Genomic DNA, 22,800 nt, shown 5'->3' with positions numbered 1-22,800 from the left:
ACAATAACGCTCAGTTCATTTAGTTGTAAGAATCTGGTTGTTGTGTTGCTTTGTGTGACGTCTAGTGTTTACCAAACTTTTAATTGAGCTACGAAGTTTAACTACGAATATGTAGATATTTATTAAATCTCTTGTATTTGATTATATAGGAAGCCAATTCAGAAAAACCTGCCCCCAAACCAGTTCCTCCCAAGTCCACCAGACCTCGCCCAAAAAGCCGCATGTCGAGGTACCGAAGTGCCTCAGCACAAAGACTAAGAAGGCAGAGACAAGCTGTAGCCCAGCAAGTTGAGTTGGCACCCCCAGTGCCAGAGGAGGGGATTGCTAGTTCTGCCACAGCAGAGCCTGGGACCACAGAAAATCTAGGCTTAGGTGACGCACAGCAGGGCTCAGAGTCCCCTGCAGTTACCCAGTCAGTAATCCAGCCTGCACGTTCTGGCCTTAAATACCATAAAACTAAAAAGGTCAGTAAAATTTTATGTTAATGTCCTAGTTAATTCCAAAGTATCCACAGCCATCACTTTGAAATTAATGATATTGCTTTCTTCTCCAGTACCTTGTTACAGAGTGGTTGAATGATAAAGTGGAGAAACAGGACAGTCCCATTGAACACCCTTTGAGGATTACTACAGATCCAACTGTTTTGGCAACCACACTTAACATGCTCCCTGGATTATCCCATTCCCCAACTATCTGCACTGCTCCTAAACACTACATACGCTTTGTTTCTCCATTTATGCCAGAAAGGCGAAGGCGTCCTCCAAAGGTGGATGGCACTTATGGGTCATGTAAAAAGGTTAGTTATGTTCCTCTTTTGTTTAATTAACATACTCTCCCGTATAAAGCAGAGTTTTTGATTCATTTTCTAAAAATTTAAAATTTCTTTCTAAGATGGCTATTAGTTTCAAACTATAGTGACATAACCTAAAATCTTTTTTTTTTTTTTTTTTTTTAACCAGCGTTGGATTAAACAAGCCATGGATGATGACTTTTCACAACCTGAGAGCTCTGTACAGGAACCACAACCTTTATACCAAAGCAATGAGAGCAGCCTCCCTTCCAGTGGTAATAGTGGAAACAATACAGGTATGGGGACTATGATAGTGGCATAATAATGTACAGCAGATTTTGCTGGTATCTTAGTTTTCTCGAGGACACAAGAGATTTACATGTACTGGGAGCCTATTTCCGTTAAAGTTTTGCTTTTCTCTGCTAATCTTTGACCTAGACTTATACCTCTTCTCTAATGAATTTATCTTTTACAGAAATCACAGCTCCCTTTAAAAAATGGAAGATGAAATACATCCTAGAAGAAAATTCAGCAATGTTATCAAGTCCTGTACAGTTTCCCCCTGTACTACCTAACTCTGTGACAACAGACTCTTTAAGTCCAATGCAGACCACACCCAGTTCTTCCCTTCCTGGTGAAGAGGAATCCCGATATGGATATGGACTTATGTTCTCTCCAATTCCCTCTCTTGCTGCTAGTCGTTGTAATACTCCACTACAGTTTGAGGTAAAGAAATAGGTATTTTTTTCTGTAGAAAACTGAACTGCATATTGGGTAGCTTTATGCATTAGGGCATCCTTACCATCCTTACCAAATAGGGAATGTTGGAGTCACACAGTGCTTTTTCAGGGGGTGCCGTTCTTCAGAAATGTGTTTCAATAGTTTAGCACCCTTTGCTTGGAATGGCCAACCTGTTTTTCTTACCACACCCATAATGAATTCTAAAGAAATTATCTAAAACTATGCTGCTCGGGAAGCCACAACACAAAGGCTAATCTGTCAGGGCCATACCAGGTACAGACTAATTTTTTTGTCTTTGCTGATGGTCATTTGCAGAATTATAAAATTGTATTTTTCCTTGAAAGCTGTAGTGCCATAAGTCATTCTGATCCAGAGCATGCGTGCCTGAGCCTCTAGCCCTGTACGTCATTCCGTCAAGGCAGGAAGAGGTGGGCAGGAGTCTTGAATGCTTTGGCTCAGCATCACTTCTGCAGCACTTCAGCTTCTAAGGAAAAATGCTATTTTAAAACTTTGAAAATGACTATGAGCAAAGACAAAGAGATGATGTGTGTTATCTCCCTATCGTCTATCTGCCTGTGCCTTTGCCTTTGTACCTGGTATGGACCTGACAGCTTCACTTTAAACATGCTAATGAGATAAATATACTAGGACTGTTTTGCTTATGGTGGCTAATCTAATGATCTTAAAAGTGACATGGTGACCCCCTTTTTGCATTATGACTTCTAGATAAAGGTGTAAACTTTGCAGTGTTCATACCTTATTTTATATCATAGATCTTGGTACTTCTTCCAGTAAAAAGTGATCTTTTATCATCTGCAGATTGTGCCACCTGGGCGGGTCTTCACGGCCGCAGCGCAACTTATCCCCGCCTACATCGTCATCATAGGCCCGTCCCCATGGCAGCCATTGGTATGGGCCCACCTAGAGGGGGTGGGGCCTAGACCTTTAGGCCAGCCCGTTCCAATGGCCGTTGAGGGCGGGGAGGGGTTAAGTGGTGCCTCAGACGAGAAGCCCCGCCCAGGTGGCATAATCCGCAGATGATAAAAGATCACTTTTAACTGGAACAAGCACCATGACTTATGATATAAAGTAAGGTATGAAAACTGCTAAATTTACCCTTAACGCCTGTCTAGAGAAGTCATAACGCAAAAAGGGGGTGACTGTATTACTTTAAGGTCCCAATTACTTCTGCTTTATGCGAGTGGTGTGTTCAGCTGCCAATTATTGAAGGTATTAGCCAAAAAATAGCAAACAATAGGCCGCCACTGTTACGTATAAAGACTACTAAGTTAACGTAAATAAGTGGGTATTGGCCTGTGCCGTGCTGCTACCTCAATATAGCCCAAACGTATAACCAAAAAAACAAAATTGAGTATTGTAGCAAATAATTTTATTTAAATCATGTTAAAATACAGAAAAAAAAGAAAAAATGAATCAACACTTATAAAAACAGGGTGGCAATCCTGGAGAAATATCACATATACATAAATCTATAGGAGCAATATAGGAGCAATTCATATAAAAGAACACTGGGACCGAGTATAAAGTGCTATGTGCAAAGAATTTTGTTACATGGGGAACAAACCCCTATATCTGATGTAAACACCCTTCCCACCCCATATAAGAATCGCTCTTATTACCAATAAATCACAAAGTCCGCTCGCTCTCCAGGACGCCACCACCCGACGCGCGTTTCGTGTCCTTCGTCCCGGACGAATAATTTGCTACAATACTCTATTTTGTTTTTTTGGTTATACAATTTTTGAAGGTGTATGGCCACATTTAGGCCCTTATTTGTTCAGATGTATGTTGACTTTTAGGATGTACGCTGCTTTCTACTTGTTAAAGTTTTCGGAGTTTCGAAGATTTTAATAATCGTTTTCACATTTATACAAAAGTGACTGAAATGCCCTAAACTGTCTAAAAGTGAGACTACATATTACTTTCTGTTCACCTCTGGCTTCTGCCATAATATGGTGGCACAAGTGCACTGCAAAAATATCCTAAATTTGACAGTAAAGCTGTAAAATTATTCTTTGGCTTTTACATCAGCTGTATGGCTTCTATACATAATGGAAGCCATAGAGTTGTGCTGTATCTGTACAACAGTTCCAAATAGCACACAACCCACCGACCTATAGTGAGGTGATGGGGTGTATGCAAATATAGCTCTGCAGATGCTGCTTATGTTATATATAATAATCTTTGCCACTTATAAACCTCATTAAAAATGTCATTAACGATTTGCTTTTTTTCCCCCTCCCCTCCTAGAACATATCCTCACCTGAGAGCTCCCCAGCGCATAGACCCGAATCCCTGTCACCCGAGGTAGCTATCACACTGCTTGCACTTGCTTTAAGAAGGGTATATATATATATATATATATATATATATATAATATTTGATTATTCTGCTGCTAGTAGATTGTAAGGGCTGCTAGAGCTTTGACCTCTGATCAGCATCAGAAGAACACTGATTTCCGGCCTGTTAGGTATCTGTGATAGGGCTTCCCCAATCGCATTAGGGGAACCCTGATCACCGCCACTGCACCACCACAGAGGCTTTTAAACGGCATTTAAAGCGTAACTGTCATTTCAGGGTCATTTTTTTTTAAACATTAAATATCAACAGTACAAGCGATTTTAAGAAACTCTGTAATAGGTTTTATAAACCAAAAGAGTTTCCTTCTGTAGTGAAAAAGCAATCTCCCAGCCTCCCCCCTCACTGCAGAAGCAGCAAGATTTCTGTCTCCATTATGTGGCTATGGAGAGGGGAGGGGCTGTTAGGAGTGACTGAGCACGGAGCAGTCCTGCACAGCACAACATCCTGCAATCTTCTCTCAGTAAGTTCATAGATAAGCACTGACCTTTCTGACCCCAGAATCCTGCGGTTTAGGTGCCCAGACAGTCTACAAACAGCTGACCTTCATGTCACCTCTTCCTGCTCCCTCATCTCCCTCGGCCCCTCCCCCCTCCATAAGGATAGAACGGAGAGAGCAGAACCCATCTTCACTGGCTTCTCTGTAATGAAGATGTGTTTGCCTGATAATGCACAGATAAGAAGTCAGGGGGGGGAGGCTGGGAGATTGCTTCTTGAGTACAGAAAGAGGCTTTTTTGGCTGATGAAACCTATTACAGAGTTTCTTAAAATCGCTTATACTACTGATTTCTGCAATAAAAAAAAACATGACCGTTACGCTTTAAGTGCAGCTGTCAGTTTTGATTGCTTCATAAAAGTGCCTAATTAGCGTATCGATCAGCCCGCACTCACTTATAGCCGCAGTGGGATTCACAGCAGGGGCACAGCGTGAGCCCTCTCTGAATCCCCCTAGTGAACACATGCCATATAGGTACGGCATATGTCCTTAAAGGGGTTATCCAACAAAAAATTTATTCTTTCAAATTAACTGGTGCCAGAAAGTTATATAGATTTGTAATTTACTTCTATTTAAAAATCTCAAGTCTTCCCATACTTATAAGTAGAGATGAGCGAACCGTCCGAGGTTCGGGTTCGTATGAACCTGAACTCTCTGCTTCTGATTCCCGCTGTCTGCCCGCTCCGTGGAGAGGGTGGATACAGCCTGAGGACCGCCTGGAAAACGGATACAGCCTATCCCAGTTTTCCAGGCGGTCCTCAGGCTGTATCCACCCTCTCCATGGAGCAGGCAGACAGCGGGAATCAGTAGCCGAGAGTTCAGGTTCATACGAACCCAAACCTCGGCCGGTTCGCTCATCTCTACTTATAAACTGTTGTGGTCCTGCAGGAAGTGTTTATTTACATTCAGAAACAGTGCTCTCTGCTAACATCTCTGGCCGAGTTAGGAACTGTCCAGAGTAGTAGCAAATCCCCATTGAAAACCTCTCCTCTCAGTTCCTGACTCGGCCAGAGATGTCAGCAGAGAGCACTGTTTCTGAATGTAAATAAACAACACTTTCTGCTGGATATATAGTAGCTTATAAGTATGGGAAACTTGAGATTTTTAAATAGAAGTAAATCACAAATATATCTAATAGTGCGTTTACACAGACAGATTTATCTGACAGATCTTAGAAGCCAAAGCCAGGAACAGACTATAAATAGGGATCAGGCCAAAGGAAAGACTAGGATCTATCCTCTTTTCAAATCCGTTCCTGGCTTTGGCTTTCAAAATCTGTCAAATAAATCTCTGTGTAAATGCACCATAAGTTTCTGATACCAGTTGATTTAAAATAATTTTTTTTTTTCCGCTCGGCAACCTCTTTAAGGGGTTAATGTTCCTTATGGGGCTTCTAACACAGATGTAATGACAATCATACCTTGCTTTTTTTATACCATAAGGGTATTAAGCACCTAAATTGTTACCAATTTGTGCCTTATTTTTACAGCCTTGTCTTCGAAATGAAGCAGATCTGCCAAAGGCAAGTTTCTTGGATATCTCCATGGAGAATTGTCAGGAACACCAAACCACAGTCGTCACCGGTCTTAGTGATCTTGCTTCTCAGTCTCCAAGCACGTCTATGCCATACATCACATCAGAAACAGGTGTTTTAGGAAAAGGAGGGGAAGGTTCAACGCTGCTAAGAACGTCGGAACAGACCTTCCGGACGGAGTTCAATTTAATGTATGCTTTCTCCCCTTTGAACGCAATGCCTCGGGCTGATGGCTCATTACGTGGGTCCCCTCTTGTAGGGGAAAGAAAACCTTCCCAATCAGAAATGTACTGTGGCTCTCCTGTAGAAGCCTATTATACTAGGCCTGTTCCTGGACTTTTGAAAGAATCTGCACAAGGATCTATGTCTCCTTGTAGTGAAAGGACTTATGAGGGGATCAGATCTTCTCCACAAAATCCACCTCAAAGGAAAAAGGTAACTGGGGTCAAGACGATGCTTCTACATAGACCACAATATTTAGTCACATGCTTGTAGTTTGCATATAGAGTTCACATCTGTTTACTGCGATCTAGGGATGCACGATGCACCGAAATATCGATACTACTATCGATATTTCGGGCAAAAAAAACGTTCGATACCAGGATTTCCTGGTATCGAAACTTTAAGTTAAGCAGAGAACACTGTGGGCGGCTAGCTGAGCGCCGGCCGTGTTCTCTATGTGCCTCCCCCTGCCCCCTGCAGTCTCCTCCTCTGCTCTCCCTCCCTCCACTCCCATTGGCGCCAATTTCAAATAGCCGGCACTTAGCTATTGCTAGTGCCGGCTATTTAAGTATATAGATGCCGCTGTCACACTGACAGCGGCATCTGACCCCTCCTGAGCCCGCTCCATATACAGCGGGGGTCGGCTACTGTGTGTAACAGACCCCCGCTGCTGGTGTCTCTCTAATAACAGAGTCCGGCTCCGCCAGACTCTCTTATCAGAGAGATGATTTATGCGGAGGAGCCGGAGCTGCACGGAGAGCGGCTGGAGAGGGAGAGCGGGAGAGGAGGACGGAGGAGAAGGCTGGAGGGAGAGCGGGAGGTCCGGGAGAGAGGACGGAGGAGAGGGAGAGCGGGATGTCCGGGAGAGGAGCCGGAGCTGCACAGAAGAGAGCGGGAGGTCACGGAGAGAGGAGGACGGAGAAGGCTGGAGGTGGGGAGGATGAAGAGGGAGAGCGGGGGTCTGTGAGATCCGGGGGAAGTGCAGCACATGTGAGGATCCAGCCGGCTGGCAGGTGGGGGAGGTGGCCGGGGCTGAGAGGAGCAGATAAGATCGGCTGTAGTGTGTGGGATCCTGTGTAACCTCCTCTTCTCTTCCTCCGCAATCTTGGTAACTGGTGCAGCAGAGCTGTCTTAGTGATAGCTGATGTAGCAGAGCTGTCTTAGTGATAGCTGATGTAGCAGAGCTGTCTTAGTGATAGCTGATGTAGCAGAGCTGTCTTAGTGATAGCTGATGTAGCAGAGCTGTCTTAGTGATAGCTGATGTAGCAGAGCTGTCTTAGTGATAACTGATGTAGCAGAGCTGTCTTAGTGATAGCTGATGTAGCAGAGCTGTCTTAGTGATAGCTGATGTAGCAGAGCTGTCTTAGTGATAGCTGATGCAGCAGAGCTGTCTTAGTGATAGCTGATGTAGCAGAGCTGTCTTAGTGGTGGGTGGTGCAGGAGAGCTGTCTTAGTGGTGGGTGGTGCAGGAGAGCTGTCTTAGTGGTGGGTGGTGCAGGAGAGCTGTCTTAGTGATAGCTGATGTAGCAGAGCTGTCTTAGTGATAGCTGATGTAGCAGAGCTGTCTTAGTGATAGCTGATGTAGCAGAGCTGTCTTAGTGATAGCTGATGTAGCAGAGCTGTCTTAGTGATAGCTGATGTAGCAGAGCTGTCTTAGTGATAGCTGATGTGGCAGAGCTGTCTTAGTGATAGCTGATGTAGCAGAGCTGTCTTAGTGATAGCTGATGTAGCAGAGCTGTCTTAGTGATAGCTGATGTAGCAGAGCTGTCTTAGTGATAGCTGATGTAGCAGAGCTGTCTTAGTGATAGCTGATGTAGCAGAGCTGTCTTAGTGATAGCTGATGTAGCAGAGCTGTCTTAGTGATAGCTGATGTAGCAGAGCTGTCTTAGTGATAGCTGATGTAGCAGAGCTGTCTTAGTGATAGCTGATGTAGCAGAGCTGTCTTAGTGATAGCTGATGTAGCAGAGCTGTCTTAGTGATAGCTGATGTAGCAGAGCTGTCTTAGTGATAGCTGATGTAGCAGAGCTGTCTTAGTGATAGCTGATGTAGCAGAGCTGTCTTAGTGATAGCTGATGTAGCAGAGCTGTCTTAGTGATAGCTGATGTAGCAGAGCTGTCTTAGTGATAGCTGATGTAGCAGAGCTGTCTTAGTGATAGCTGATGTAGCAGAGCTGTCTTAGTGATAGCTGATGTAGCAGAGCTGTCTTAGTGATAGCTGATGTAGCAGAGCTGTCTTAGTGATATCGGATGTAGCAGAGCTGTCTTAGTGATAGCTGATGTAGCAGAGCTGTCTTAGTGATAGCTGATGTAGCAGAGCTGTCTTAGTGATAGCTGATGTAGCAGAGCTGTCTTAGTGATAGCTGATGTAGCAGAGCTGTCTTAGTGATAGCTGATGTAGCAGAGCTGTCTTAGTGATAGCTGATGTAGCAGAGCTGTCTTAGTGATAGCTGATGCAGCAGAGCTGTCTTAGTGATAGCTGATGCAGCAGAGCTGTCTTAGTGATAGCTGATGTAGCAGAGCTGTCTTAGTGATAGCTGATGTAGCAGAGCTGTCTTAGTGATAGCTGATGCAGCAGAGCTGTCTTAGTGATAGCTGATGCAGCAGAGCTGTCTTAGTGATAGCTGATGCAGCAGAGCTGTCTTAGTGATATCGGATGCAGCAGAGCTGTCTTAGTGATATCGGGTGCAGCATAGCTGTCTTAGTGATATCGGATGTAGCAGAGCTGTCTTAGTGTTATCTGATGTAGCAGAGCTGTCTTAGTGATAGCTGATGTAGCAGAGCTGTCTTAGTGATAGCTGATGTAGCAGAGCTGTCTTAGTGATAGCTGATGTAGCAGAGCTGTCTTAGTGATAGCTGATGTAGCAGAGCTGTCTTAGTGATAGCTGATGCAGCAGAGCTGTCTTAGTGATAGCTGATGCAGCAGAGCTGTCTTAGTGATATCGGATGTAGCAGAGCTGTCTTAGTGATAGCTGATGTAGCAGAGCTGTCTTAGTGATAGCTGATGTAGCAGAGCTGTCTTAGTGATAGCTGATGTAGCAGAGCTGTCTTAGTGATAGCTGATGTAGCAGAGCTGTCTTAGTGATAGCTGATGTAGCAGAGCTGTCTTAGTGATAGCTGATGTAGCAGAGCTGTCTTAGTGATAGCTGATGTAGCAGAGCTGTCTTAGTGATAGCTGATGTAGCAGAGCTGTCTTAGTGATAGCTGATGTAGCAGAGCTGTCTTAGTGATATCGGATGTAGCAGAGCTGTCTTAGTGATATCGGATGTAGCAGAGCTGTCTTAGTGATAGCTGATGTAGCAGAGCTGTCTTAGTGATATCGGATGTAGCAGAGCTGTCTTAGTGATATCGGATGTAGCAGAGCTGTCTTAGTGTTATCTGATGTAGCAGAGCTGTCTTAGTGATAGCTGATGTAGCAGAGCTGTCTTAGTGATAGCTGATGCAGCAGAGCTGTCTTAGTGATAGCTGATGCAGCAGAGCTGTCTTAGTGATAGCTGATGCAGCAGAGCTGTCTTAGTGATAGCTGATGTAGCAGAGCTGTCTTAGTGATATCGGATGCAGCAGAGCTGTCTTAGACAGATATCACTAACTTTATTTTTAACACAATAAAATAAAAATAGTCCAAAAATTGGTATCACTGTAATAGTGCAGGGGTATTATATTTCTACCATTTTTTTTTTTTTTCTTTTATACTTTACTAAGTATCGAACTGGTATTGAGTATCGAAATAAAAAAGTTAGTATCGGTATCGAACTCAAAATTCTGGTATCGTGACATCACTACTGCGATCTGGTATCACCTTTTTCGACGGGTGTCTTGCCATCGCAGCTAACAGTAGTTGATGACCTTGTTAAAACACATAAGATCTGGCATCTCATAGGGAGACGCGTCATTTATCGGTTCTTTATATGTCAATTATAAATAGGTAGTGACGCCCCAGGGCCTTTGTGATTGAACACATTATAAAATAGTGGATTAGAGATATAAAATCATAGATAAAAAATATAGGTAAAGAACATACTGTTGGTCTCTTATTAGTCTCTGTTAATCTCTGTTAGTTTAGAAGGTATTGCATGTAAACTGAAAACAATGGGGGAAATTTATCAAACATGGTGTAAAGTGAAACTGGCTCAGTTGCCCCTAGCAACCAATCAGATTCCACCTTTCATTTTCCAAGGAGTCTGTGAGGAATGAAAGGTGGAATCTGATTGGTTGCTAGGGGCAACTGAGCCAGTTTCACTTTACACCATGTTTGATAAATCTCCCCCAATAAGTTTGTCTCCATCTGTGTCAGATATGAATCACAATGTGCTCAATGTGCAATGTGTCGAGGTATAGTCCAAACTTTGCAGTTCTTTTATACAATTGAAATTGAGAATAAAGTCAGTGTGATCAAGTACATATTTTAATATATGTACTTTATCACACTGTGACGTTAATCTCCATAAAATTGTATGTGGCACCAATGCCACAAATGAAGAAACTAAGCCATAGGGACATAGTACTAAAAGCAGTGAGAGAGCCACTATTACTCCCACTACAACGTTTGGCTTGAAACAGCGCAGGATTTCTCAAACTACTCACCCCAGCAATGATACAGGCCTCTCCAGACATTGGAAGCGATGAGGGGTGCTGTGCATCAGACTGTTTCATTCATTAGATTGTGCTGGTTTCACTGTGGCTCATTGAGATACAAGAACTATGAGGTTTGGAATATACCTTGACACACTGCTCATCAGAGCACATTGTGATACATATCTGACACAGCTAGAGACAAGCTTATTGTCAGTTTACATGCGATGCTTCCTGAACTAATAGAGACCAACAGTGTGTTTTTTACCTATATTTTTTTTATCTATGATTTTATATCTCTTATCCAATGTTTTATATGGTGTCCAACCACAAGGACCCTGTGTCGACACTGTTTTTATAATTGACATATAAAGAATTGATAGTGTTTTGTTTTTTTGTTTTTTCCTGGACTTTTGATGATCCTGAATTGAGGATTTGTTATCTATTTTATTTTTGTTGTATCTTGTTTAACCCCTAGAAGTAAAGGGTTCTTAACCATTGACCTCGGTTTTTAGTGAGGGGAGAGCCACACAACTACCTATTTGTTTGTATTTCATAGGCAAAGACAATACATGTGTCCTCTTGCCAGTGACTATTTACTTTGGTTGGTTTTGGATTTTCACATTACTGCCTAGAATTGGCGTCTTGTCCTGTCCTTTTGCTGATGTAGTTTGCATTATGCTGCACATATCAGTAATTTGCATTTGAAAGCTAAATTATCACAATGGCACAAAAAGTGGCTGTGTAGATTTAAAGAAAAATAGTGCTTAGGGGAACATAGTGCTTCACCTAGTCACCTATAATAAACTACAGGTATGGTTAGAGTTCTAGGGTCACTGATCACACTTTTTGCATTGTTTCTGTTGTGCTGCTTTGAAGGTGTCTTCATTATGAGTAAGTGTGCGTTCACACTGAGGAATCTGGGTGGAGCACCTGCCGTGGATGATTCTGCCGCTCGCCCCCCACACACGTCTGCCTGTGCATAGACTCCATCCTATGGTTGGGTGCATTCCGCCATCCACCCAAAGAATTGACATGTCAATTCTTTGGTCTGACAGCGGAATCCTTAAAAGCTTCATCTTTATTGTATCCAAAAACACATAGCAGGACAGAGGAACGCACACTCCCTCTGGCAGGGAGTTTGCGTTCCTCTGTCCTGTTATGTGTTATACCAATCCATAAGAAGGGGAGTAGAGAAGAGCCCAGTAACTACAGTGAGCTTAAAGAGGATGTACCACCAGGCACATGCTCTTTAAGCTGAACCCACGGATCGAACAGCGCCGTCACGGGGAAGCCGGTGCCGCGGTCCGTTTTTTGGACCGCGGCCCGATTCCCGTGCACAGCACCGTTCTATGCACTGGTACCGGCCAGTGCTCAAGCACTGGAGGTAGGCCGGGCCGTCCCCAATGGGAGGGAATTCCCTCCCCTGTATGACGCGGCTCCGTTAGCATGAATGGAGCCGCGTCATACAGGGGAGGGAATTCCCTCTCATTGGGGGCGGCCCGGCCTACCTCCAGTGCTTGAGCACCGTCCAGTTCCGGTGCATGGAACGGCGACGTGCACGGGAACCGGGCCACGGTCCGAAAAATGGACTGCGGCACCGGCTTCCCCGTGACGGCGCCGTTCGATCCGTGGGTTCAGCTTAAAGAGGATATAACTGGTGGTACATCCTCTTTAACATCTGTAGTAGTGAAAATGATGAAAACTCTTCTAAAAAAGATGATAATGGATCACCTAAGAATCAACAATTTGATGGATCCAAACCAGCATGGCTTTACTGAGGGCCGATCATGTCAGACTAATCTCATTGATTTCTTTTGATTATGCCACAAAAGTGCTGGATGAAGGTGGTGCTGTGGATATCGCCTATCTGGACTTCAGCAAAACTTTTGATACAGTTCCCCATAAAGAGCTGATAGAGAAGTTGGAGAAAATTGGACTTTGTGGATTTGTAGTTGGCTGAAGTATAGATATCAGAGGGTGGTTGTTGATGGTGTATATTCCGAGCAGAGACTGGTTACAAGTGGTGTGCCTCAAGGGTTTGTTCTGGGTCCTATTTTTTTTTTTTTATAACACTTCATTTAAAATATTTTCAGATAGAAAAGTGCACAATACAAAAGAATGCAGTATAAGTACAGTGAAATACAACAGCATAAGTACTGAGCAAGGGGCAGGAGGTAGAGGGGAAAGGGGGGGGGGAAGAGGCAGTGGGGCTGGAGCAGAAATTGGGGGGTAAGGCCTGGGCTGAAGAGGGGTATGGGGAGGGAGGGAGGAGGGTTAGGGGTACACTACTAAACAGCAGTAGCGTAACAGAGAAAGTACAACAAGGAAATAATCATACAGTCCGGATTGTTCCACCAATTACTATAGACAAACTCCAATCCTAATATAGTAAGGGGAGAACCTGACATTATTCAACTCTGATACTGGTCCTCCCATACGTCCCATCTAGCCAGGTATGAGGGGTAGGTATTCTGGCGTCTGGCCACTAGACCCTCCATAACATGGTTGTGGTTCACTACAGTGACAATGCTTTCTATTGTGGGAATACTGGTAGACTTCCAATTCCTAGCTATAGCCATACGTGTAGCTGTAAGGAAGTGGAACACAACTGTAAGATGGGAAATGGAAAAGTCATCCAAACCTAGGGACAACAGTGCCACCTCCGGGCCCCAAGGCAAGTTAAAATGTATCAACGTTTCCAACTTATTGCGAACCTTGGACCATAAATCCTTCACGGCCTTACACTGCCACCAAATATGCAATAATGTACCAATTTGGGCCCCGCATCTCCAGCATAACGGAGAAACGGAAGGATATAATTTAGATAGCCTGTAAGGTGTATAGTACCAGCAGTAAAGGAGTTTCCTGGATGCTTCCAGGTGATTCACACATTTGGTCACTCTATAAGGTAATCGGAAGGTAAAGGCCCACTGTTCAGCAGTAAAGGATCGTCCAAGGTCAAGTTCCTACGGCGTCTAAAAATGTCTCACTACTGGCAGGGCAACAAGGCAGGAGCCCTTCTTGCTAGACAACTCAAACTCAAAACAGCTATAATGCATATTCCTTATCTCATAAAACCTGATGGCACGCATGTGTTTGACCCTCAAGGCATGGCAAATTGCTTTGCTGAATATTACACCACCCTTTATAACCTTGTAGATAATACCCAAACTCCACAACCAACTGAGGAGGCCATATCCTCCTCCCTGCGAGATGCCAACCTCCCCTCCCTTCCACTGTCCGTTAGGGAAGGCCTTGCCTCGGATTTCACCAAAGAGAAAGTATGTAAACTTTTCAGATCCCTAAAACCGCACAAATCGCCAGGCCCTGATGGGATGACTAATGAATTTTATAGACTACCTGGTCCAGCCCTGGCCCCTTATTTAACCCGTCTTTTTAATGATTTTGCGTTGGGTCCTATTCTTTTTAATATGTTTGTAAGTGACATAGGAGAGGGTTTGGTAGGTAAAGTTTGTCTGTTTGCTGACGACACTAAAGTGTGCAATAGGGTGGATATTCCTGGAGGTGTCAGTAATATGGAAAATGATTTAGCTTTGCTAGATAAGTGGTCAAAACGGTGGAAATTGAAGTTCAACGTTTTCAAATGTAAAATAATGCACTTGGGGAGGAGGAATCTTCTATCCGAGTATCACATCGGCAGTACTGTGTTGGAAAAGACTTCAGAAGAGAAGGATTTAGGGGCAGCCTTAAAATGAGTCACCAGTGCAACCAGGCGGTGGGGAAAGCAAATCGTATGCTGGGCTGTGTAGCTAGAGGTATAACCAGTAGGAAAAGGGAGATTGTGATCCCGCTGTATAGAGCTCTGGTGAGGCCACATCTGGAATACTGTGTCCAGTTCTGGAGACCTCACCTGAAAAAGGACATTAATAAAATAGAACGGGTCCAAAGACGGGCTACAAAAATGGTGGAGGGTGTGAGGCATAAACCATATCAGGAAAGACTTAAGGATTTGAATCTGTATAGTCTGGAGGAAAGACGGGAAAGGGGGGACATGATTGAAACCTTTAAGTATGTTAAAGGACTAAATAAGGTTCAAGAGGGGAGTGTTTTTAGTAAAATAAAAACAACTGAGCTCAAGAACAAGAGGACACAGTGAGAGCTTAGTTGGGGGAAAGATCAGAAGCAATGTAAGAAAATATTATTTTACTGAAAGAGTAGTAGATACCTGGAACAAACTTCCAGCAGAGGTGGTTGGTAAATCTACAATAACAGAATTTAAACACGCCTGGGATAAACATATATCTATGCTAAGATAATAAGAAAGAAAATACTAAAAGGGCTGATGGACCCAGTGGTCTTTTTCTGCCAACAATTTTCTATGTTTCTATGTGTTTTTGGATACAATAAAGATGAAGCTTTTAAGGTGAAGTGCTGCGGTATGTAAACTACTTGTATAGTGATTGTACACCTGACTGAGCACAAACGCCTGGGACCAGTAGTGCCGGTGAGATAGCTGTGGACTTACAGCGGAATCTGCCCGACCATAGAATGGAGTCTATGGCACCTGTGGAGATGCGGTCGGCAGGTGATCCGCCCCAGATTCCGTAGTGTGAACCCACCCTAATATGGTAATAAACCTGTTTGTTACACTAAAGGTGTTACGTAACCATAAGGTGCACCACTAGGCACTCCCGCACACATTGTTTTCTTCTGCAGCAACAATTTTCTTATGCCTAGAACAAAAAGGTTTTTGTTTTAAGTTTCAGTATATGCATTTAAAAATTAAATTTTACTCTATTTTACCTTGTGTCCTGGAAGGTGTCTCTGTTAGAGTATCGAAAACGAAAACAAGAAGCCAAGGAAGTCATATCCTCTCCAGGCAGGGACATAATACGCTGTGCTGGGACTCCAACACGTCAGAGCAGCAATGGGTCTATTTCTGATACAGACCTTTCAAGTGCTTTGCAACTTCAAGCCCCATCTTCCCCGCAGAGTGGCTTTTCTTCTCCTGTTCACCCCTCCATGCCTCAAGTTGAAGACATAAGCCCCACAGAAAGAACAGTTAGTGCTTCTACACACTGCAAGCAACCTGAGAGCATCAGCAGCAGATGGTAATAAAATTTGTAGTAATCACAAACAAATGTTATCCTGTGTCCATAAAGGTTTTAAAATTTCAGGTATTAGTTGGTTGTTCTCTTGCTGAGACCCCCAGCGATCAGTTGTAATCTTTGAGGAAGCAAATACATGCTTCCCCGCAACACCGCTAAAAATGTAAGTGTTACTGTCATTTAAAGGGAAACTAAGAAAGAATATGCATATATTTATGCTGCTCGTTTCCCATTGCCGATCACATGAGCAGTGCATATGTACATGCAATATTCGTACTTGCTGATAGCCTAGGATAGGCTCCATAGACTGAAGACAGTATTACACAGCACAATTTTGAGGAGAAAGCAAGTGTCGACCTGTCAGGTCAGCACTTGCTTCATTCTTTTTCCCTGCTCGCTGCCTGTGCACATGCACAGATAGCGAGTGACGGGTATGGGCGCATAGGGAGCTGCGGGAAGAGTTGCCCGGACGATCCTTAGATCAGCCGGGCTGCCCATTGTAGTCAGCGGCGGTCTGCTGCTGCCACTCCTATTACACATAGCGACATGCAGCAGACTGTCGCTATCAGGATATTTCAGCATGTTTAAAAGACCATGATCAGCCGACATGTTGGATGATTGTGGTCTTTTAACATGAGCTATTATGCAAAGTGATTATTGGCAGGTAATTGTCCAAGTACGGCTGATAATTATTTGGTGTAGTAGGGCCCTTACAATGGAGCATTTCTCTTGCAATTGGCCTAAAGATTCAGCATTGGCAAGAGAGCGGTGTGGTGCAGAGATTTTGCGGGGTGGGCAGAGGCATTTTCATAGACACACCTTTGAGACAGCCCAGGGATAAAGAAAAACATTTTTAGGACCACGCCAGATCACAAAGCACAGAAGGTACGCATGCACTGCTTATGTGATCTGCATATCAGTTCTGTCAGTTTCCCTGTCTAGGTTTAAAAAAAAAAAAAAGCTTAGTTTCTCTCTTGCAACTCACATGTGATTGTGTGGAGTAGTTTAGTATGTCTGTATTTGTGGAATTGTGGTAAATTTAAATTTTGTAGGTTATTTTTAAGTGGAAATGCAAATGATGCTGCTGAAAAATTCCTATAACTTATGCAAATGCATTTATTTAATAGGATGGTTCCAACATCAGTAGAGCGGCTACGTGAGGGTCAGGGATTCCTGGAGCGGGTTTTGAGAAGTGGCGTTAAGGTGTCACAAAGAGGGGAGATGTCGCCTTCTAGGGAGAGCAGTTTGGACAGAGAGTCAGGTAAATTTAAAATTTTCATAAAGCTGTGTTAAAGTCCTCGGTTGGTTGTTCAATGAAGTTTTAAGGGGTATTCCAGGGAGGGAGCACCAGCCCTGTTCTCGACACCGTTACATATTGCTAGCACTGCTTCATTCAGCATTGTCAAAACTGAGCCCCCCATATATCTAGTCTAATGTATCATAGCATTAGAATAGACATTAGACTTGGGAAAGTTGTTTGTGTCAATAGCACTGCAGGCATGGTACAGTGTAGCAAAGCAAACTGGGATAACAGGCAATCACTGCTATCTCTGCTATAGGCCGATCTGACTGTAGCAGTGGTGACACAGGCTGCTTCCCAGATTAAACATTAGGGAAGGCTCCGTATCGCTAGCACTGCATGCAGCAGCAGCAACTGTGTCGTGACCAGGGCTTGTGCAGCCCTGTAGTTCCCAACATAGCCATTGGTGGCAACAGAGGGGCTGTGTTGCTGATTTTGGCTGCCACTCAATGTAAATACGTTTCCCCCCCTTAAATTTAGATTACAAATTGTGTACTTTTACAGAAAATGTCCCCCCAAGTTTTCTAAAGTGTGGGACCTGTGGTGCCAGTCCGCATTGACAGCTTCTGCTTCGGCCGACAATACATATCCCTCTATAATATATTTACAGTATGTGGGGATGCACCTTGTGGCATGTTGGCACAGAAAGATTTATCGGACAAATTATTGAAGCCAAAACCAGGAACAAACTATAAACAGAGAATAGGCCATTAACCCCTTAACGACATCGGGCGTAAATTTACGCCCTGATGCCGGTAAGGGAGTTCAGAGCGGGGCCGCGCGGCGGCCCCGCTCTGAACCGCGCCGGTCCCGGGTGCCGCGTGTAGCCCGGGACCGTAGGTATTAGCGGGCACGGTCCGATCGCCGTGCCCGCTAATACAGTAATCGGATGCAGCTGTCAAAGTTGACAGCTGCATCCGATTACCGGACGCAGCGTCATCCCTGGTGTCTAGTGGGGAGATCGCTCCTCCGGGATGTTATCCCGGAGGAGCGATCTCCGTAAATGAAGCCGGCCGGGGACCGCTCCAAGATGGCGCCGTCCCCGGCTCGGCACTCGTTTACTTCCGGCTGCAGCAGCCGGAAGTAAACGAGTGCCTATCTCATGGATCTCTGCAGCATATCTATGCTGCAGAGATCTCTATGAGAGATCAAAGCACTTATACTAGAAGTCCCCCAGGGGGGCTTCTAGTATAAGTGTAAAAGTTAAAAAAAAAATGTTAATAGTAAAAATCCCCCTCCCCTAATAAAAGTCTGAATCACCCCCCTTTTCCCAGGTTATAAATAAAAGTAAATAAATAAATAAATAAATAAACATGTTTGCTATCGCCGCGTGCGTAATCGCCCAAACTATTAATTATTCATATTCCTGATCTCGCACGGTAAATAGCGTCAGCGCAAAAAAATCCCAAAGTGCAAAATTGCGCATTTTTGGTCGCATCAAATCCAGAAAAATTGTAATAAAAAGCGATCAAAAAGTCGTATATGCGCAATCAAGGTACCGATAGAAAGAACACATCATGGCGCAAAAAATGACACCTGACACAGCCCCATAGACCAAAGGATAAAAGCGCTATAAGCCTGGGAATGGAGCGGTTTTAAGTGTCGTATATTTGTTGACAATGGTTTAAATTTTTTACAGGCCATCAGATACAATATAAGTTATACATGTTACATATCGTTTTAATCGTAACGACTTGAGGAACATATATAACAAGTCAGTTTTACCCCAGGGCGAATGGCGTAAAAACACATTTCCCCCAAATAAACAAAATGCGTTTTATTTTTCAATTTCATCACACTTTGAATTTTTTTCTGGTTTCGCAGTGTACTTTATGCAAAAATTCAGCCTGTCATTGCAAAGTACAATTAGTGACGCAAAAAATAAGGGGTCATGTGGGTCTCTAGGTGGAAAAATGCAAGTGCTATGGCCTTTTATGCACAAGGAGGAAAAACCGAAAACGCAAAAATCGAAATTTGCTCTGTCCTTAAAGGGTTAAGGAAAGACTGAGATTTCTCCTCTTTTCAAATGCATTCCTTGTTTTGGCTTTGAAAAATCTCTCAGATAAATCTGTCTGTGTAAGCGCACCATTACTCATCCATCACTATAAACAGATGTATGCTTTTTCTCAAATGGTTATATCATTTTATTGTGACACAAGTGAGTTGTTTCCTTGTTTTATTGATTCCTGATAGACGTAAATGCACCAATGTTCTAACTGATGATCTGTCTAAGAGTTTAATATAAAAGTTATAAAGTTATCTAGCTTTAATAAAGAAAAGTAAAAAAAAAAATATCAGGAATACCCCTTTATGACCTAATTTTAGTACACATGGCATTGGTACACAGATGCATTTTTGTTTTTTTAACGTCACCCATTCCACTTGCTTCAGCAGCATTGTTACATAGTCACATTCTCATATAGGCATGTTTTGGGTTTTTCCTTGCAGAGGACGGAGATTCTGAGGTGGTGAACGTGGCTGTTTCTAAAGGACCAACTGTTTACAGCCCTTCTAGATACAATTATCCGGTAATTCTGACACATTAATATATTCGTAAGACTGGTGGCTCTGTAAGATTTTCAGTCCCTGTATTCAGTTTTACATGCGTGTTTTTTCTTTTTTCTCCTTTCAGTTTCTGCAGTGTGATAGTCCTCAGTCAGAGCCAGTCAGTGTCCTCTCCCAGAATACCTCCCCTTTCTGTGGCCCCACAGCTCAGCCTAGTGGATTTAACTATAGGACACCACAGAGGACAGGACACAGCCATACAGAGTCCTCTGTTATTTCCTCTTCTTTCTCAAGTCCCTCCCATATAACTTCCACAGACTCTTCAACTGTTCAGAGCTCTGGGTATTACAACAGCCAGCAGCTTTATGGAAGCAATGCTGGAACGTGTCCACCAAGGAAAAGCTTCCATCACCGAGGCCCCAGCCATGAGGCAAGTCCAGCCCAATTGCTCAGGACAGACTCTGTTTCCTCAGACTCACAAGCCAGCACTGGGGCTTCTGCTAATTCCTCCACCCCACAGGGGTCGAGATCAGACTCGAGAACTATAACAATGTCAGGCCCCAGGATACCTGCTGTGTCCAGTCCGCAGCATTATTCACAACGTGGGTCTGGCGTTCACCAATACAGGCTGCAGCAGATGCAAGCCTCAGGAGTAAAAACTCAGACTGGCCTTTCCTAGGACTGCTTCAGAGAAAAGAACAGGATAGCACTATCCCCAAGCCATTCCTGGACCTAGAGATGGCTCAGACCTGCACCTCATGGACTTGGTGTGTGGGTCTAGGACTGAAACAGGCGGAGGCTGTTTTTGCTGATGACATCGACTCCCCCACTCTACACTCTCACATTGCAAGAAAAATAGACATCTTGGGAAACCCACAAAATGATGAAAAAGTTGTGTAGACCTATAATCATCCAATTACTCGGTTTCTCTCTCTGTATCACCAGAAACCACCTGTAGTCACTTGTGCAGTAAGGACAACGTTTATATGATTTAAATATAAAAAAAAAAGTAAATGGTTGAAATTTAAAGCTGAAAGGGGCAGGGGGGTTAAAGAAGCACCTAAATATTGTAGCATCAGGTTATAACAAATTTTATTTTATTTTTATTGGTTGGGAGGGATAAACTAAAAGTGAGGCTGCTGTGTTCATACTCTCTGCTCAGTCATTTCTGACACCCACAGATCTGTCCTTCCATTCCTGTTTGGAATGGCAGCATCTGTAGTTGTTACAGGATTTGAGAAGTAAGATTATGGTGTGGTATTTCATTTTTTTTTTTTTTTTTTTTTGTGTAGGGAGAGAGAAGAGCAATATCTTAGCAAGCAGCGTAGTAACTGGTTGAAGAGCGGTATTCTCTAACCTGTGTGTCTCCACTCATGGAGACTCCTAGTGTGCGCAGACAGCTGAGCGCTGTAGTTTTCCCGTGGTTGGAAAGGCACAGATTGACAGGATACTGCTGGAGGGGCTGTGTCAAAAATCATGTACTGACTCATAAAAGAAAATCTTGTTAGAAATCCAGAGATCTGCATGAAACTGGCAGTATCCTACTGCCCAGTAACATCTGGCTTCCATGTTTTATTGTAGGCATTCCAGTGCTAGCACCAGTTGTTCCATGGCATTTATGTGTACACCAGTGATTCTGCAGAGTTGAGTTCATTTTTTTTTTTATTGTTTAAATCACTTTCTAGATTGGGCCAGTTACCATACCTGCTGTAAATATAGAGCAGACCTGTCGTGAATGAACCAGAGGCAGTGCTACATCCTTTACTGCGTAGCCTGAGCATGGACGGTAGGCAGGTAGCTGTATATATGTGCTTAATTCACTTGTACCAACTGTACACAGGATTTTCATGTCCCAGGTAAATGCTGCATTGTACTATGCTGTATAGTAATTGACACCATAATGATATCTATATTTTTCTATGAAAACGAAAAAAAAAAAATTTGTTTGCTTCAAAATATTTGTTCTTTTGTACATGTAGAAGGCAGGATGCCCAGCAACGTGACACCCGAGGAATGTATGGAGGCCGTTTAGGGTTAGCAGCTGAGTATTTGCATTGACTGCTGGGTATGGTCATCTGAATCAAGTATAAGTGGCCATCTTTGGCTAAGAAGATTTTTGATTTGTTTTCCCATATGTCAGGTAGCTCTAACCAAATGCAAATGATGATCGGTTTCATTTTAGTGTTTTCTCATGTATCGCAGCTTACATAGATAGACATATATATTGTAAGTAGTAGGGACTCGCGTCCACGGTTGTATACCATGCTTGTTAACTGGAGCTCAGCTAACAGTGAAGATTACTGTGTATAAAGATGGAGCAGGCAGTTCGCCCTGGCCACTTGACGGTACTGTCTGCACCATCTTGGGTAATTTTAAGGAAACGCTTACACTGTGAGTTGAGCTTTGCACTTGGAAATTTGTCACTAGAAATCTAACACCACTTTCTATAGAGTACCATAGACCTTAATGGTGCTATATCGGGAGCATTGACTGAAGTGACAAGAATCTGAGCTGCAGTGAAAGAGGTGCAGCTTCTACAAGCAGTTGTCTCTTCTTTTAAAGCGACTCTGTACCCATAATCTGCCCCCCCCCCAAAACCACTTGTACCTTCGGATAGCTGCTTTTAATCAAAAATCTGTCCTGGGGTCCGTTTGGCAGGTGATGCAGTTATTGTCATAAAAAATTACTTTTAAACTTGCAGCCCCGTGCCCTATGGGCGTATCTGTGCCCTAACTTTGCACCACCCCCTCCGTCCCTCCTCCCCACCCTTTTCACATCATTAGGAATGCCACTGGAACATTTACTTCTGTTTGAACATTGCACAGGTCCTTAACAATCCAGCCCATGTGCTGTGGTAACACAGGTGGTGAATAGGAGGCAATCTGCCTGGAGCATTCCTAATGATGATGAGGGCGGGGAGGAGGGACGGAGGGGGTGGTGCAAAGTTAGGGCACAGATACGCCCGTAGGGCACGGAGCTGCAATTTTAAAAGTAATTTTTTATGACAATAACTGCATCACCTGCCAAACGGACCGCTGGACAGATCTTGGATCAAAAGCAGCTATCCGAAGGTACAAGCGGTTTGGGGGGGTCAGATAGTGAGTACAGAGTCGCTTTAAGGGTTCAAGCGAATGCATTCCCACCAATATGTAAATGAGAGTACGGACAAGGAGAGAAAGGAGCGCAGCACCTC

The 22,800-nt window shown here is 43.6% G+C and overlaps 1 protein-coding gene across 5 annotated transcripts in view; it reads left to right on the top strand.

The window, feature by feature from the left end:
* Positions 1-22,191, top strand: part of SETD5 (SET domain containing 5) — a 73,671-nt gene extending 51,480 nt beyond the window's left edge. For all 5 annotated transcript variants that reach the window (XM_069966849.1, XM_069966847.1, XM_069966848.1 and 2 more), the window contains 10 exons: positions 150-464; positions 554-796; positions 960-1,086; positions 1,266-1,516; positions 3,803-3,859; positions 5,896-6,375; positions 15,513-15,805; positions 16,930-17,063; positions 19,551-19,630; positions 19,735-22,191. In XM_069966849.1, coding sequence (XP_069822950.1) covers positions 150-464; positions 554-796; positions 960-1,086; positions 1,266-1,516; positions 3,803-3,859; positions 5,896-6,375; positions 15,513-15,805; positions 16,930-17,063; positions 19,551-19,630; positions 19,735-20,286 — 2,532 coding nt within the window. In that variant the 3' untranslated portion in view covers positions 20,287-22,191. The remainder of the gene's footprint in view (positions 1-149; positions 465-553; positions 797-959; positions 1,087-1,265; positions 1,517-3,802; positions 3,860-5,895; positions 6,376-15,512; positions 15,806-16,929; positions 17,064-19,550; positions 19,631-19,734) is intronic.
* The last annotated feature ends 609 nt before the right edge of the window (positions 22,192-22,800 follow it).

The sequence above is a fragment of the Dendropsophus ebraccatus genome, chromosome 4 (assembly GCF_027789765.1).
Source record: "Dendropsophus ebraccatus isolate aDenEbr1 chromosome 4, aDenEbr1.pat, whole genome shotgun sequence".
Taxonomy (NCBI): domain Eukaryota; kingdom Metazoa; phylum Chordata; class Amphibia; order Anura; family Hylidae; genus Dendropsophus; species Dendropsophus ebraccatus.
This window is presented reverse-complemented; position numbering and strand designations above follow the sequence as displayed.